This window comes from Oreochromis niloticus, linkage group LG22 (genome assembly GCF_001858045.2).
Source record: "Oreochromis niloticus isolate F11D_XX linkage group LG22, O_niloticus_UMD_NMBU, whole genome shotgun sequence".
Taxonomy (NCBI): Eukaryota; Metazoa; Chordata; class Actinopteri; order Cichliformes; family Cichlidae; genus Oreochromis; species Oreochromis niloticus.
In genome coordinates, this window is record NC_031985.2 from 312,968 (window position 1) to 329,212 (window position 16,245).

The following is a 16,245-nucleotide window of genomic DNA, read 5'->3' on the forward strand; positions in this document are numbered from 1 at the left end:
CACATCTGTACTCACACATCAGTACACACACATCAGTACACACACATCTGTACACACACATCTGTACTCACACATCTGTACTCACACATCAGTACACACACATCAGTACACACACATCTGTACACACACATATTAAAAAACATTTTAGAATAAAAACATCTGTCAGAGCAATATTTCACCTGATGACAGCGTTCAGGACTGTTTGGTTTTTTTACAGTTCCTGGTGTATTCATGTTTTCAGATCGTATTATGACTAACAGTAACACACATAGGTTTTTACAATAATACAGAATAATCTCTACATATACATGTTATATGTTCCCATAAACATCTGTGCTGAGTGAGATTGTTCCTGACAGCAGAGCATTCAGGTGAAACTAAACTGGTCCGGCCCGCTTCTTCATGCTTTGGGTTTCTCCAGTAAGAAATACGTGTTGTTGACGGGCTGTGAAGAACCTGTGGATCATAAACATCATCAGGTGAGTGGGCTGTATGGGTAACAAACACACCTGTGCAGGTTTGGTGTGTTCACAATGAGTTTATGTAAAATGAGGTGCTGATCATTAAAATTACCTTTTTTATTTCCATCACTAAACGTGGCACCAATCACAGAATACGGAGAATCTGCAGGAGGAAATGAAATTAATACAACATTTAAATTTATCACCAGAACCTCTCATTTACATGGGACTGTAAATAGTGATGGCAGCACAGGTGTTACCGCTCGTGTTTCCAGTCTGTGGCAGCTCAGCGATGGTGTCGTATGTGGCATCACTGTGGTTTGATCCTCCTGTTAAAATGTTTATCAAACAGTCTTCATCAGATCCAAGTACCAGTCCACTCTTATACACAACAAATCAACATTTTCAGCTTTAGAAGACACCAGATCCAAACATTTTATCACACAAAATAATTTTGGGTTATCCAAAAATAACTCATGTGTGGCTCTTTTAGTACACGTCCAAATCAGAAGCAATAATTTAAGTTACCTTTATTATTTCCAGCATGAAAAGTGGAAGCAGTCAAGGAATGTGGAAAATCTGTAAATGAAATATTTTGATTAGATGCAGCATGAAGGTGGAAGGAGACGAAGTATCAGCAGAACGTTTGGTTAAATCTGTGACTGTGAAGGTTCAGTGCAGCACAGGTGTTACTGGTGTTGTTTCCAGTCTGTGGCAGCTCAGCGATGGTGTCGTATGTGGCATCACTGTGGTTTGAGCCTCCTGTCAACAACAAGTCTCAGTAAGAGTTTACATCTTTTTATTTGTGTTCATATTCATAGTGTTCAGTGACACGATGACCCCGACCAGCAACATTATACTGCAGAGTCGGTAGTACAGCAGGACCAATGTTTTTTTCACCTGCCTCAACCAAAGACTACTTGGATCATCTGTCCATGGAGGGAAAGTGAAAATACGAAGTTTGAGGATGTTTATAAAAATATTCTGCATCGACAGCTTTGTTTAAATCTCTTGAAGTGGCGACGTCTCTCTCAGAGCTGCTGTTTGGTGACACGGCAGCAGTACGAGTCGGTCACACTGCTGCAGGATGAAAGCAGAGTACAGACAGCTGCTTAGCTTTTCCATCTGGAGGGTAAATGATGTCACCGTGGGAGGTGAAGAACGAGCTAGCTTAAACGAACTACCACGTGTAAATCTTCGGCTTCGTTGGCTTGGACATGTACAGTGTACGGCCAGAAGAGTTGAGGTAGTATTCATTTGTCACATCAAGCTTGTGTCATAGCAGTAAAGCTGACCAAGTATTTTTCCAATGTCAGGTAAATCATTACAGTCTAGAGCCAGAGTCACTGTGGAGAAGCACAGATCGGCCTGTACAGCAGGGTTAGGAGAGGTGTGCTCACATGTTGGTGCCCTACGCTGCGCCCTTCAGCCAGCTGTAAATAAACGCTCATTAATCCATCTGTTAGCATAGACTTGCTATTTTGGCTAAACTTGAAGATGTTCAAAATAAGGCTGGAGGGCAAACAGGACCGCAGTACTGTTTTGTGTGTCCCAGCAGCCCCGAGAGTTTATAATGAATAATAAAAAAACTCATGTTCTGTATGTTTAAAGTTTTCCAAGTTGCCAGATTATATATTAAAGTTTACACACAGTCCACTCACTGCGTACAATTACATCCCATCTGTTACAACAACATCCCATAACCCACAGCAGTTAGACGCTATTGTAGCTGCTGATGTTGCTTCAGCACATCATCTCACTCTGAGGGGAAACTGTCACATATACAGCTGGATGCCCAGAGCCGACCACCAGAGGGTCCAACAGGACCAACGGTGAATGTGCTAAACTAAAAATGTGTGTGAAGGATTCATCATTCAACATTCACTCTGTTTCACCAGGATAAATTGAGACACCGCTGACGTCTGGTTGTAGGTTTTACTAACTTAGTTTAAAAAAAGGATTCTGGGGTATTTCTAAAATTTTTGTGAGTGGAAAAATTAAATAATGTCACATCTTACAGGGAAATTAAAATAGTTTTATATGCCAATGACCTTCTTTAGGTTATTATACTTTTGTCTGGTTGCCTCCTCGCTGGATATGAAAAGCTAAATGTTGGCTGGTGTGTTACATTGTAATGCAGCTACTGAGAGTGATGCGTAGGCCTGAGAACTGATAAGAATTTAGCCATTTTGATTCAATTATTGATATCTCTTATTCTAATTGGCTCCACTTTGAGAGTCACTTCTATCACTAAGCACTACACACCGACAGGCTACAGCCCCACACTGCAACACAGATCCCAGTCCTAATGAGGACATACGTGATCTTTCTCATAGTATTTAGCTATGAACACAAAGCCGACAGCACAAAGCTGAAAACCAGCACAGACTTTATAGTGGTCGTCATGGTGATTCTACTTCAGAAACACGAGCAGGTAGGAATGGAGGCTGCAGCCTGACTGCTCATCAGCTTGTTACCTGTTGTAGTTCAGGCTCTGGCAGCAGGACTGGGGTCTGCATACACTCAGCTTTAACATCACTCTGGGTTCTTGGCTAGCTTAGCGTTAGCATGCTGTCTGTGCAGATGCTTGCAAAGAGCCAAAGTTATTTTACCAGCATTATGTGGTTGTTTCTGTTCTGGATGCAGTTTCCACTTAAGTGTTGCACTCTTGTCTTTTTGTGCAATAGAATTAAAAGTCCAGACTGCACTGTTGCTTTACTCCTCCCACACAGGAACTGAAATCAGCTGATTATAGTGGAATGATAAGTGGGATCAACAGACAAGCAGACTAACACTTCCCAGGAACTGGATTTCTGGGAACCGGTCCTCTACAAGAACAGATTCTCTAATCTCATCCCTACTGATGAATAAATAATGATGCTGTGAACTCTGAGTTTAGTTTGCTTAACAGTAAAAGTCAAAGAATCAAAGATGGATTCTCTGAGGAGTTTTAAATGACCCAAGTACCACAGGCGTGATTACAGAATGGACTACAAGAGAAAGGTCCAATAACTACAAGATGTAAGTTAAAAATATGAATGGAAGCAGGTTTCATTTCTGCTGATTTGAAATCATAGACGATTCTGTAGCATCTAAAGACTTGTTCCTGTTTAAAATATTCTCTACATAACACCATTTAAAAAAACAAAAACAACATAGAAACCTTACCTGGACACTCTGTTTGTAGTCCTGAGAAAACAAACGGAATTAATTCAAACTCAGCAGGAAATAATTTTGTCAGTTTGTTCTCGTTCTGTTTTTGTACTCTGTTAATCACTAATAACCACCTGCTGAACACTACAAGCAGCTACCATGGAGTCATTTCAGATCACCCTGAGTGTAACTGTAACACTGCATGAATGCTGACAGATGAAACTGTCACAGCTGCTTCACTCTCACGTCTCACCATTTACAACATGAAGTTCTGCTCCAGCTGGTATCTCATCATAGACGTGGCCCTGTTTGTCATCCCCTGCAGACACATCAGAGTCAGTTCCTCCTTGAACATTAATGAAACACGCTGTCTGTCAAGCTGTGAAAATGAAACTTTAACTGAAGTTAAACTGGACTGTGGCTGTTTTTGAAGCTTTTACTGCTAAACAGAGTCAGAATTTACTGAACACAGAGTTATTAACCATCTTGTAGCTAATGATACTTAAGAGGACCATTTGATAAACCTGCTGTTATCTTATCTGGTAAAAGTACCAAAACACAGTGTGAATGCAGCAAATTCAGCAATATTATAAACTGTGACCAAATGCTTTACTTTGACAGACTGATAAACAGAAGAGGACACATATCACAAGGATGTCAGCAGTCAGAGGGTCACAAATACAGCATTTACAGTAGCACCTCTGCTCATAATTGTACATGTGGACTGAAAAAGCTTTTTCTGGTCTTGTAATCGATGCTGTTCCAATGGTGGATGTTCATGATAAACCCTGTGAGCTAAAAGCCCAGGCTTCTCTAAAACACTCTTATTCACAGGAGGTTAGAACGGCTTGTTTCACACAGAGCATGAAGTGAGCAGCTGCAGACGGGCAGTCATCCAAAACTACTCAATCCAGGAATCCAGCAGGCTGAGGGCGCACCGCTAAACTGTGATGTGTCCTGACCAGTTATCTACAGGTCATGACTCAAAAGTGAGGCTGAGATTCAAATTTCTGAGATTAAATAAATTCTGTGAATGGAATAAAGGCAGAGCTGAAAAGATGCAGGAAAATAGAAAAAAAAACAAGGAACAAAAAGAAACAAAAAGCATCAAAACTGAGTCACATTTTAAAGTTTTACAGTGTCGAGTGTTGGAGGCAGACTGCTCCAAAGTGCAGAACCACTACAGCAAAGGCCCAGTCTCCTCTGTGCTTCAGTCTGCTTCGACCAGCATCAGAGGTGTGTAAGGACAGTGGTGTTACATCAGGACAGGCAAATCTAAAAACAGACATGAATGAAAAAACACACCAAGCGATCTCTCTCCTCTCATCTCAGAGCTCCTCAGTTTGTACATCCATCCTTTACATTACTGCCATCTTGTGGCCACAGTTGGCTACTGTCACTAAAAGCTGCACTTATTTCAGACTCACAGCAAAGTGTCTCAGAGGGCGTCTGTCTCCTGCTAACACTGAATGAAGCTGACGAGCTGAGAGGCTGCAGCTGTGCATTGTGTTTAAACTGCTGTGACTTTAACAGTTAACTGATGGGAGAGCAGCATGAGAGGCAGGCTGCTGCTGGCTCAGCTTCACTGATCTCAGATCAGTTACAACCTGCACCAGCTAGCATTAGCAAGTAAACAAGCTTCAGGGATTTAGCATCGTAACAGAGGACTTTTGCCTTGCTGATTGTTGTGTGTAATGTAGGACATTAAACAGAATATAAAGCATTTAAGATGTACTTTATATTCTGGGGGTAATAAAGTAGGTATTTATTCAACTGTGGCAGTACTAATATTTTACAATTCTTCAGCCAGGAATGAGTGCAGTATGTTTCAGTCTGATTGAATTTATCTTGTTAAACAGTTAAATAGTGGAGGAGGATCCTTTGTTTGCATATATATTTGGGGGTGGGGTGGTGGGGGCATCGCTTCTGCTTGCCTTTCTGTAAAAGTCGATCCTAAAACGTACTGGAAGCCATAACGAGGGAAATATGGTCTCGTTTACCTGCCTGTCAGACGTCGAGCTTCTTCTTTCTGATTAAGTTACAGAAGACAAAGCAGAGCCCGGCTGATTCCATAAACATCATTCAATAGCAGACCAGCTGGGATGCACCACCCAGCTGGTGCAGACAACACTATGATGGGAAGTTGCCGTGAATGCCATAGACGTTGGTAACGGAGGTCCGATACAAGCGCCTGAATCCACTGGTGGAGAGGTTTAAAGGAGCTCCTGAATAAAACCAAACATGATCTGAAGACAGTCCATCGAAGAAGGAACGAGGATCAGCTGTTAAGGAAGTCACTACATAGTCTTTAAACCTCACTGACACGCCCCCAGTTTACCAAGTCTCCTGTGACCTTTCTGTAAAAGAAGAGTTCACACTGGACTTACTTACTCCACCTGTCCTGACAGGTGGAGTATATATGATGAAGAGTGTATCAAAGAACATTTTGGAAGAAAGCCAGTGTGATCGAGATGACAACAAACATGACAGGTAAGACAGGCAGACAGCAGCCCACCGGCACCATCGCACTAACAGATGTTTCAAAAGAACCGAGTGAAGGAGGCTAAACTAGAGCACAGCAGATATGTGAGAATGATCCGACTAACGTGTTTAAACCAATGAATAAATCATGTAAACCACAGATTCTGGTCACGTTTCACTTTACTCACCTCGTCTGTTGGACCTGCATCTCCAAATGAAGTAGACAGTGATGAGGATGAGGGTGGAGAGAAGAAGAAGACCAGTTCCAATCAGGAAACTCTGCACTGAAAAAGCTGGACAAGGTCAGAGTGATGAACATGGATCATGCATCACATACATGGACTCTGTAATATTTAATATATAAACACATCAGTGTTCTCTAAATGTCATTTATACTACAGGCCAGAAGAGATGAACATGTTTACAGTTAAATCTGTGAAACTGCACTCCTTAGATTCTTTGATGCAATCATACCTGATGGAGCCTCAGTGGGTGATGCAGGTGTTACTGATGCTTTATGAGTTGTAGCAGTAGTTGGTGTTGTTGTTGTTTTTGTAGTAGTAGTTGTTGTTGTTGTCATATTATCTTGAGTACAGAAAAAAGAAAATATAGATACATAAAAAATAAAAATCAACAATTGAACTTTAAATATACGAGTTGGTTAAAAACAAACTCCACATAAAAACAAAAAACAAAATCTAAAACTAAAAGTAAAAAACTGAACTGAAGAATTGTACACAATGTTTTGTGATTTGTAAACAATGATTGGATGCTGTCTGACTGATGCTGATTAACGTCACAGGGTGAAGTTGACATGTTTTAACTTTGTGTTTTTAAGCATTTGTGCATGAGTTGCTGTGTTTTATCATTTTTAATCTTTTAATAATGTACAATGTTTTGTTTTATTGCATGCTTTTATTGTATATATTGTTGACGTGTTGGCATGCCAGTTAAGACTGTGACCAATCAGGGTTCGCCCTTGGCCACAGCAGCCAGGGAAGCAGAAGAACAGCACATCAAGAAGGCCCTGAGTAAATGTGGTTATCCCAGCTGGACTTTTGTCAAAGCTGGGAAGGCACCTAAAGAAAGCTCCAGCCGATCCAGGAGAGAAGGACAACCGCTGCCCAGGCGAAAACCTGTAGTGATCCCATATGTGTCAGGAGTATCGGAGCAGCTGAGACGCATTTTTTCTAAACACCGGGTCTGTGTGGCTTTTAAACCCCAAAACACGCTGCACCAAAAACTGGTCCACCCCAAGGATCGGGTCCCCCGACACAAACAGAGTAACATAGTGTACGCTGTTAAGTGCAGGAGGATTGCCAGGATTTATACATCGGGGAAACCAAACAACCTCTGGCTACAACACAGCAGAGCTACCTCGTCAGGCCAGGACTCTGCAGTCTATTTACACCTACAGGCCAGTGGACACTTTCAATGATGAGGATGTACACATCCTGGACAGGGAGGAACGCTGGTTTGAGGGCGGAGTCAAGGAGGCCATTTACGTGAAAAGGGAAAGACCATCTCTGAATGGAGGAGGGGGCCTAAGGGTACATCTGTCACCATCTTACAGGTGGTGGGGTTATGAAGTCTGGAGGACGCCGTCAGGTTCACATCTTTAATGGACCATTCATGGGACTTTTAGTGTTTTAGTGGACTACACTGGAATTTTATTTGGCTGTGCTATTTTATTTCGATTCTTGTTGTCTCTGGCCAGGGTTTTGATTCTGTTTTGTGTGTGGAACAAATTATATATGGAACCTATGTGAATTTCATATTCCCTACTGCCTTGGCTCCATTTGAAACACAGATGTTCCAGTGAGTTACAAACGACATAAGAAAGTGACATATGAACTAGACAGACGGACAGAGGGACAGAGTCCTTTAGCATGTTTAATGCTCTGGTTCTTATTTAGCACTTTTCTACTCTGAGCACTCAAAGCGCTTTACATAACTTGCCTCATTCACACACGCACATTTTTGTCTGTGCTTTCTATTTAAGTGCTTCTAACATTCACATGCATTCATACTCTGGATGCATTAAAGAGCAACTTGGGGTTATCATCTTGATGCATGCTCAGTCATCCAGGTAAGTAAATCTCCAAAAGCTGACTCTGTTCATCTGGACGTTTTCAGTGGGAGAAACGTTTCGTCACTCATCCAGGTGACTCCTTCAGTCTCAGCTGACTGCAGGTTTCCCCAATCTTATAAACAGTATTACGCAAACAACATTTGCATAATGACTGAAACTAGCACCACCGAATGATGGGCTGTGAAATCAGTTCCTTGATCATCAATATGCAAATTCTCATGACCATTGAGGTTAAAAGTCGTGTGCATGTACTTGACTGCAGCTCCACAGCTTCTTTAATGAGGAGGGGAGGAGTCAGTGAGTTGTCCTACAGTTCACCACCTTCTCTTTTGTCTGTTTGTGTGAATGTTTTTTATTGTTGGACAAGTTGTTTCAGAAGGTTACATTTACTTCCTCAAAGTTCAATCTAAGAGCAGTAAAGATGTCTGTGGTGATGTCCATAACTGCTCGAGCTTTGTGAACGTCCTAGAATGACTGATACTCGCCCACAGTCAGCATCTTTGTGCTGTAGTTTGTAATAATCTCATCACATCTGAAGGTCATTAAGATATTTCTGCTCTATCAAAAACTTCCAGCTTGTCTGATGAAGAATTTGCTTCTTAGTCACAATTTAAATGGAAACATCTGCTGTTTGTGTTTTAGATTTGTAGTTCATCTGTGATAGAAGCTGTGAATGCATTTTATTAAATTAGACAGAATTTAATGGGGACACTACTCGGCCTCCATGCTCAGTGTGAGTCCACATTTAGGTAAAACACTGACACCACTCTCATGTCTGTATGGTAGGAATAATCCAGCAGGAACATTTTCTTAGATTAAAGTTTGTTGGAAACTCTACAAAAACCTTTCTGTGTTATTTTTGGGTTCATGTGTCTCACCTCTGTCAGATCTCTGTCCTTTGGTCACATTCAGATAAACAGCTGGTTTTCCATCACAGTAGTACAGTCCAGAGTCAGCAGGCTCAGCTTCTCTTATACTTAATGTTTTGTCCTCAGTGGGAACAGAAATCCTTCCTTCATTTATTTCTCCAGAGTCTCTGCTCCATGTTGGAACAGCTGATCCTCCAACATCATGAGAACAGTTCAGAGTGATGCTGCTCCTCTCTGCAACACTCACTATTTTAGTTCCTGTGAATATTAATAACATTTATCATTAAAGTGATTCTTTCCAACAGGCCACGTGCTGATTGGTTTAAAGGTGGATGTCAACAGGAAAGAGGAGGACAGGGAGCACAGAGAGGGCTGCAGCCGACAGCTTTCAGTGTTTTAACTGTTTCACTTCATCCATTTCTATTTATCCGTTTCCATCAAACTGGAGCTCAGGCAGCAACAACAGGAGTACCCACACAGTATATTTGTGCACTGCCCCCTGGTGGCAGCACACAGCTACTACAGGCTGTGTGAGTCGGCACTTGAAGCAGGAAGTCTGCGCTCTGACTCGATAACCACGGTGGTGATACTGGTTATCTCTGCTGGGGTTTTAGGTTTTTCATGTCAAAGCAAAGACAGAATGACATCGTCAACATAAAGTGGATCACTGCACAAAAACCCAAACTAAAATGCTTCAGTCTGATCAGCTAAAGTTCAAATACACTGTGGTTTGAGTTTATAGAGAGCAGAGATAAGACTTTTATTATTATGTAGCTGCTCACAGCTGCTCACTGCTTACTGCAGTATGTGATGTGGACAGATGAAGAACACTACAGTTATTATTTTACATAGAAACTCATCTACAGTAACAGGAAGCACATGTGACAAAACAAAGCTGGAACTAAAGTTAAAAACACGTCTGAAATGCAGCTTTTCATTATCACTGAATTTGTTTGAGTCAATTTTTATTTTTTTATGGAAGACGCATGATTTTTAAATAGGAAACAGGTCAACTGTTGAAATGTTTGATGTTACCTGATGGGATCACTGTCAGCTCCACAGCTGCTTCATGGTTACAGAAGTATCTGCCAGAGTCTGAGACAGAAGCTCTGACGATGATCAGAGATCGATCAGCCAGTGAACTGTATCGTTTCTGTGGATCATTGATGTGTTTTATATTTCCGTCTCCATCAGCTGTAAGTATGTCAGTTCTGTTTCCTCCACTCTCTCTGCTCCACCTCACTTTACCCTCCACAGAGTGAGGACAGCGCAGACTGACCTGTGTCCCCTCCTTAAATACTTCATGGGTTAAACCTGCAAAAACAAACAGAGTTTTTCAGAATCACATAAACCTTTAGATGCTGTGGACACATCGTAACATTACAAGTCTAGACTGACATTAACTGGAGCATTCCTTAATGATTTGATCCCAAAGTTTCATGAAGTTAAACTTTGTTACATGAACAGTGAAGGAAGAATTTCAGTGCTGCCAATCATCCAAGATTTACATAGAGAGCTAAAAATCACCAACCAGGCCGATATCTGACAGAATAACAGCAGAAGCATGATTTCTGTTTTTAAAGTCCACAGTGATCAGACTGTAATAAAGGGGCTTCTTTGAAGGATGTGTGGCTGGAAATGGATCGGCACCGACATGTCACTCAGCTGTTTTAGTACTGATGTTTCATGATCGAAGCTTCAATCAGGAAACGCTGATTTCCTGATTGGAGGTTAAACTGTCGTATGAAGCACTCAGTCTTTTCTAACTTTTTATAGTCCAAACAAAATGACTTCGTTCATCTGTAAAATAACTGATGGATAATTTTATGACAAATTTACTGTCAGTGAGATAAAAACTGTCTGACACGACGCGTCGGACACTTTGAGCTGCGTTCACACTTTTATCCAAGCACACAGTCTCACACTGAACTTCACAGCTTTTATTATCTGAGAGTCTCATATGTAAACTATAAATATGTAAATGTGAATAAAGTGAAAGAGTCTCACCAGCAGTGACATTAGAGCCCAGAGTGCAGGCTAACAGGCAGCAGAAGATCTTCACCTTCATCCTGACACAGTGGGAAGTGTCTGAATAGTTCCTGTGTGATCTGAGAACAGGAACTCGGCCTCTGTGAACACGCCTGTTCTTCCTGCTGCTTGTAACCACGCAGCTTTACAACCACAAACACAAACTTTTTTGTGGGTAGCAGGTAACAGATGCTCTTTATAGTCTATGAACATGTTTCAATGTTAACATTTAAATGGGGACGTTTTTATGTTGTCGTTGATTGGAAACAGATACTCGATAAAACCAGCGCCTTAAATAATCATGGACCCAAATCAGAGACTGTATATAAAAGATGGGCATAGCTTCAAGAAGCCCATGTGGTTTAAGACAGCATTATTTATATCAGCCAACAGGGGGCGACTCCTGTGAAGTGTATGGGGACCCCAGTAAACACTTTACACATAACTTTAGTGTTTCTATGAATAACTTTTAATTCAATTCAGTTTATATGGAACCAATTCAGAACAATTCCTTCAACAGGCTTCGTAAAAGAAAGACGCAGAGAAAACTTCAAGTATCAGATTGAACTTTGTTTCATTTGTGATAAAGCAGCTACGCTCTACCATGTGACTGACAAGCATTTAGTCAACGTGACTGCAGCGTAGCTTGATTACACCTATCACAGTAGAAGTAGCCATGTCCATCATCTATGTACAGTCTATGTGACTCTGGACACAAAATGCAGGCCACTGTAAATCTACCCTGAACAGCAGACAGAGATCACTGATCCATCAGCAAACACACAGACACAGACAGACAGTCACCGTACCTGCAGTCAGTCATAATCATCATGCATGTGTTTGTGTTTGTGAGTGAGAGGAAACCAGAGAGACCCACACAGACACACACAGGCCGATTCAAACCTTTCCTGCAGTGAGGCGACAGCACTAACCGCTGCATCACTCAAACACAAAGCCTACTTCAGTTTGCTTTAAAACAGCTGGAGGGTGGAAACAAGAACATCAGCAGAATACGAGGAACTCAGACTGAATACTAAACATGAATATAAAGGAAAAGGATAATCCCAACACAAAGACGTCTCAGCAGCTGTCTGTGTAGACGGACCAAAGCTAAAGATCACACAGTGTCAGCCTCTGATGACGAGACGCTGGGAGGAAGATGAGTGGTTCAGCTGGAAACCTGTAGTTTTAACTAGAACCTGCACACACACACACACACACACACACACACCAGAATCATTATTATGCATGTGTGTCAGAAGTCACACTGATGAGTCACTGATTCAGACACTGATGAGGAACCACTGGGGGCTGAGCTCCTCTTCATCAGTCAGCTCAGCTCTTCGTGGCAGAAAAACAAAAGAAAGAAAGAAAGAAACAGTCTTTAGACTTTACAAAGCCCTGACGTTCTGCTTCTTTAATGTTTGAAAGCGATATGACTTTGTGTTTATAGTGCCCCCATTTCCTCCCGTGTCCCACTGTACTTCCTGTTTTATTTTGTTAGTTTCCTGCAGTGCATTCTCATCTTCATGCTGCTTTGTCAGATGCATCTCACAATTATGCAAACTGTTTGGTGCTTGTGGATCAACAGCTGCTGTAAGATAACTGCTTCAGTTTATAGACACACTGTATACAGCCTGGCACGCATGTTATCTGCATAGCAGTGAAAATGTATGCTATGTCTTCTAATGATGCTGCCTAAGGGAAGCATGTATAATGTAAATAGAATTGGTCCTAGCACTGAACCCTGTGGAACACCATAATTGACCTTAGTGTGTGAAGAGGACTCTCCATTTACATGTACAAATTGGAGTCTATTAGATAGATATGATACAAACCACTGCAGTGCAGTACCTGTAATACCTACAGCATGTTCTAATCGCTCTAATAGGATATTATGGTCAACAGTATCGAACGCTGCACTGAGGTCTAGCAGGACAAGCACAGAGATGAGTCCACTGTCAGAGGCCATAAGAAGATCATTTGTAACCTTCACTAAAGCTGTTTCTGTGCTGTGATGAGCTCTGAAACCTGACTGAAACTCTTCAAATAAGCCATTCCTCTGCAGATGATCTGTTAGCTGTTTGACAACTACTCTTTCAAGGATGTTTGATATGAAAGGAAGGTTGGAGATTGGCCTATAATTAGCTAAGACAGCTGGGTCTAGAGATGCTTTTTAAGTAAAGGTTTAACTACAGCCAGCTTGAAGGCCTGTGGTACATAGCCGATTATTAGAGATAGGTTGATTATATTTAAGATCGAAGCATTAATTAATGGCAGGACTTCTTTGAGCAGTTTTGTAGGAATGTGGTCTAAAAGACACGTTGATGGTTTGGAGGAATTAATTATTGAAGTTAACTCAGAAAGATCAATTGGAGAAAAAGAGTCTAACTTAACATCAATGGTACTAAGAGTAGCTGTAGATAATATTACATCTGTGGGATGATTATTGGTAATTTTTTCTCTAATGATAAAAATTTTATTTGTGAAGAAGTTCATGAAGTCATTACTAGTTAACGTTAAAGGGATGGTTGGCTCAGTAGAGCTCTGACTGTTTGTCAGCCTGGCTACAGTGCTGAAGAGAAACCTGGGGTTGTTCTTATTTTCTTCAATCAGTGATGAATAGTAAGATGTTCTGGCTTTGCGGAGGGCTTTCTTATAAAGCAGCAAACTATTTCTCCAGGCTAAATGATGATCCTCTAAATTTGTGACACGCCATTTCCTCTCCAGCTTACGAGTTATCTGCTTTAGGCTACGTGTTTGAGAATTATACCACGGAGTCAGGGACTTCGGATTTGAGGCCTTAGTTTTCACAGGAGCTACAGTATCCAGAGTCGTACGTAGTGAGGAGGTAAAATTATTAACAAGATAATCGACCTCTGTTGGAGTAGCGTTCAGATAGCTGCTCTGCTCTATGTTGGTACAGGGCATTGAAGATGATAACAGTGGGTGGATTATATTCTTAAACTTAGTTACAGCACTTTCAGAAAGACATCTACTGTGATAAAGTCTACTCTCCACTGCTGTGTAATCAATTATTGTAAATGTAAATGTTATCAGGAAATGATCAGACAGCAGAGGGTTTTCAGGAAACACTGTTAAATATTCAGTTTCTATGCCATATGTTAAAACAAGATCTAGAGTGTGATTAAAGTGGTGGGTGGGTTCTTTTACATTTTGAGAGAAGCCAATTGAGTCTAATAACAGATCAAATGCCATGTTGAGGCTGTCATCTTTAGCATCTACATGGATGTTAAAATCACCCACAATAATTATTTTATCTGAGCTGAGCACTAAATCAGATAAAAAGTCTGAGAAATCAGAGAGAAACTCTGTGTAAGGCCCAGGTGGACGATAGATGATAACAAGTAAGACTGGTTTCTGAGTTTTACAGCTGGGGTGGACGAGGCTAAGCATCAGGCTTTCAAATGAATTAAAAGTCTGTCTTGGTCTTTCGTTAATTAATAGGCTGGTGTGAAAAATTGCTGCCACACCGCCCCCTCGGCCTGTGCTTCGAGGTTTCTGGTAGTTAGAATGACTCGGGGGTGTTGATTCATTTAAACTAACATACTCATCCTGCTGCAACCAGGTTTCTGTAAGGCAGAGTAAATCGATTTGTTGATCAATTATTAAGTCATGTACTAACAGAGACTTGGAGGAGAGAGACCTAATATTTAATAATCCACATTTCACTGTTTTACTCTTTGGTTCAGATGTGGATACTGTATTGTTCTTTCTTTGTGATTTTTTATGTTTAAGTTGTTTATTGCTGGGTTTTGGTTTGTTTTTTGTCTTTTTGGGAGCTGACACAGTCTCAATGGAGATGGGTTTTTGGGGGGGTAGCAGGAGGAGAGAAGCTGCAGAGAGGCGTGTAAGACTGCAACTCTGCTTCCTGGTCCCAACTCTGGATAGTCATATTTTGGGGGGTTTAATAAATTTGTCCATATTTCTAGAAATGAGAGCTGCTCCATCCAAAGTGGGATGGATGCCGTCTCTCCTAACAAGACCAGGTTTCCTCCAGAAGGTTTGCCAATTATCTATGAAGCCCACATCGTTTCTGGGACACCGCTCAGACAGCCAGCAATTTAAGGAGAACATGCGGCTAAACATGTCACTCCTGGTCTGATTGGGGAGGGGACCAGAGAAAACTACAGAGTCCCACATTGTTTTGGCAAAGTTACACACCGATTCAATATTGATTTTAGTGACCTCCGATTGGCGTAACCGGGTGTCATTACTGCCGACGTGAATTATGATCTTACTGTATTTACGTTTACCCTTAGCCAGCAGTTTTAAATTTCCTTCAATGTCGCCTAATACTTTCAGTATTTTTATTACATTTTTTATTCTATTATTATTATTGTTATTATTATTTTCTTTTCTTCTATATACCTGTATACTTTCTATATGTTCATGTAAAGTTGGGGAACACGAGTGTAAGAATTTCATTACGGACAGTGTTGGGGAGTAACAGAATACATGTACCGGCGTTACGTATTTAAAATACAAAATATGAGTAACTGTATTCTGTTACAGTTACCATTTAAAAAGGTGGTATTCAGAATACAGTTACTTTGTTGAAATAAATAAATGGTCTTTTCCTGTTTCATATGTTAGGCTCTCCGCTCTCTATTTTTGGTAATTCCACGCCGATGGAAACCCAAACAAAACATGCATTTAGAGCAGGGGTCCCCAATCCCAGTCCGCGAGGGCCGGTGTCCCTGCAGGTTTTAGATCTCACCCTGGGTTAACACACCTGAATCACATGATTAGCTCATTACCAGGCCTCTGGAGAACTTCAAGACATGTTGAGAAGGTAATTTATCCATTTAAATCAGCTGTGATGGATCAAGGACACATCTAAAACCTGCAGGGACACCGGCCCTCGTGGACTGGGATTGGGGACCCCTGATTTAGAGGCTCTAATGCCCGTGTCTCAGTCTCACAGCCCATGTCACCTCTACTAGCAGCCCGCAAAATGACGTGACGAAATATTTTTTTTAATTATTGTTCAAAAAATTATTTAATATGAAGGCAATAGGCAGAGTGTTACAGGCATCGCCCTAAAGAATGTAGCCTCATGGGCAGCTTAGCCCAGTTGTAAGTAAGCTATTAAGACTCGACTGTACACTGTGTTCCTGTTTTCCTCCCAAACAATAAG

At 41.2% G+C, this 16,245-nt stretch overlaps 1 protein-coding gene across 3 annotated transcripts; it reads right to left on the bottom strand.

Annotated features, from left to right (window-relative positions):
• Positions 1-318: 318 nt before the first annotated feature.
• LOC102076113 (uncharacterized) lies at positions 319-11,364 on the bottom strand. 3 transcript variants are annotated; one of them, XM_025902576.1, is made up of 12 exons: positions 11,064-11,364; positions 10,092-10,370; positions 9,066-9,314; positions 6,570-6,680; positions 6,284-6,379; positions 3,868-3,933; positions 3,630-3,650; positions 1,146-1,223; positions 990-1,040; positions 722-790; positions 574-624; positions 319-456 (listed from the first exon to the last, which is right to left on the bottom strand). In XM_025902576.1, the coding sequence occupies exons 1-12, from the start codon at positions 11,122-11,124 to the stop codon at positions 401-403; spliced, it is 1,188 nt and encodes a 395-aa protein (XP_025758361.1). In that variant the 5' UTR covers positions 11,125-11,364; the 3' UTR covers positions 319-400. The 3 variants fall into 3 exon arrangements, with proteins under 3 accessions (XP_025758361.1, XP_025758362.1, XP_025758363.1); XM_025902577.1 differs by lacking the exon at positions 3,630-3,650 and having other exon boundaries at positions 6,284-6,388; XM_025902578.1 differs by lacking the exons at positions 990-1,040; positions 1,146-1,223 and having other exon boundaries at positions 6,284-6,388.
• Between the last annotated feature and the right edge of the window lie 4,881 nt (positions 11,365-16,245).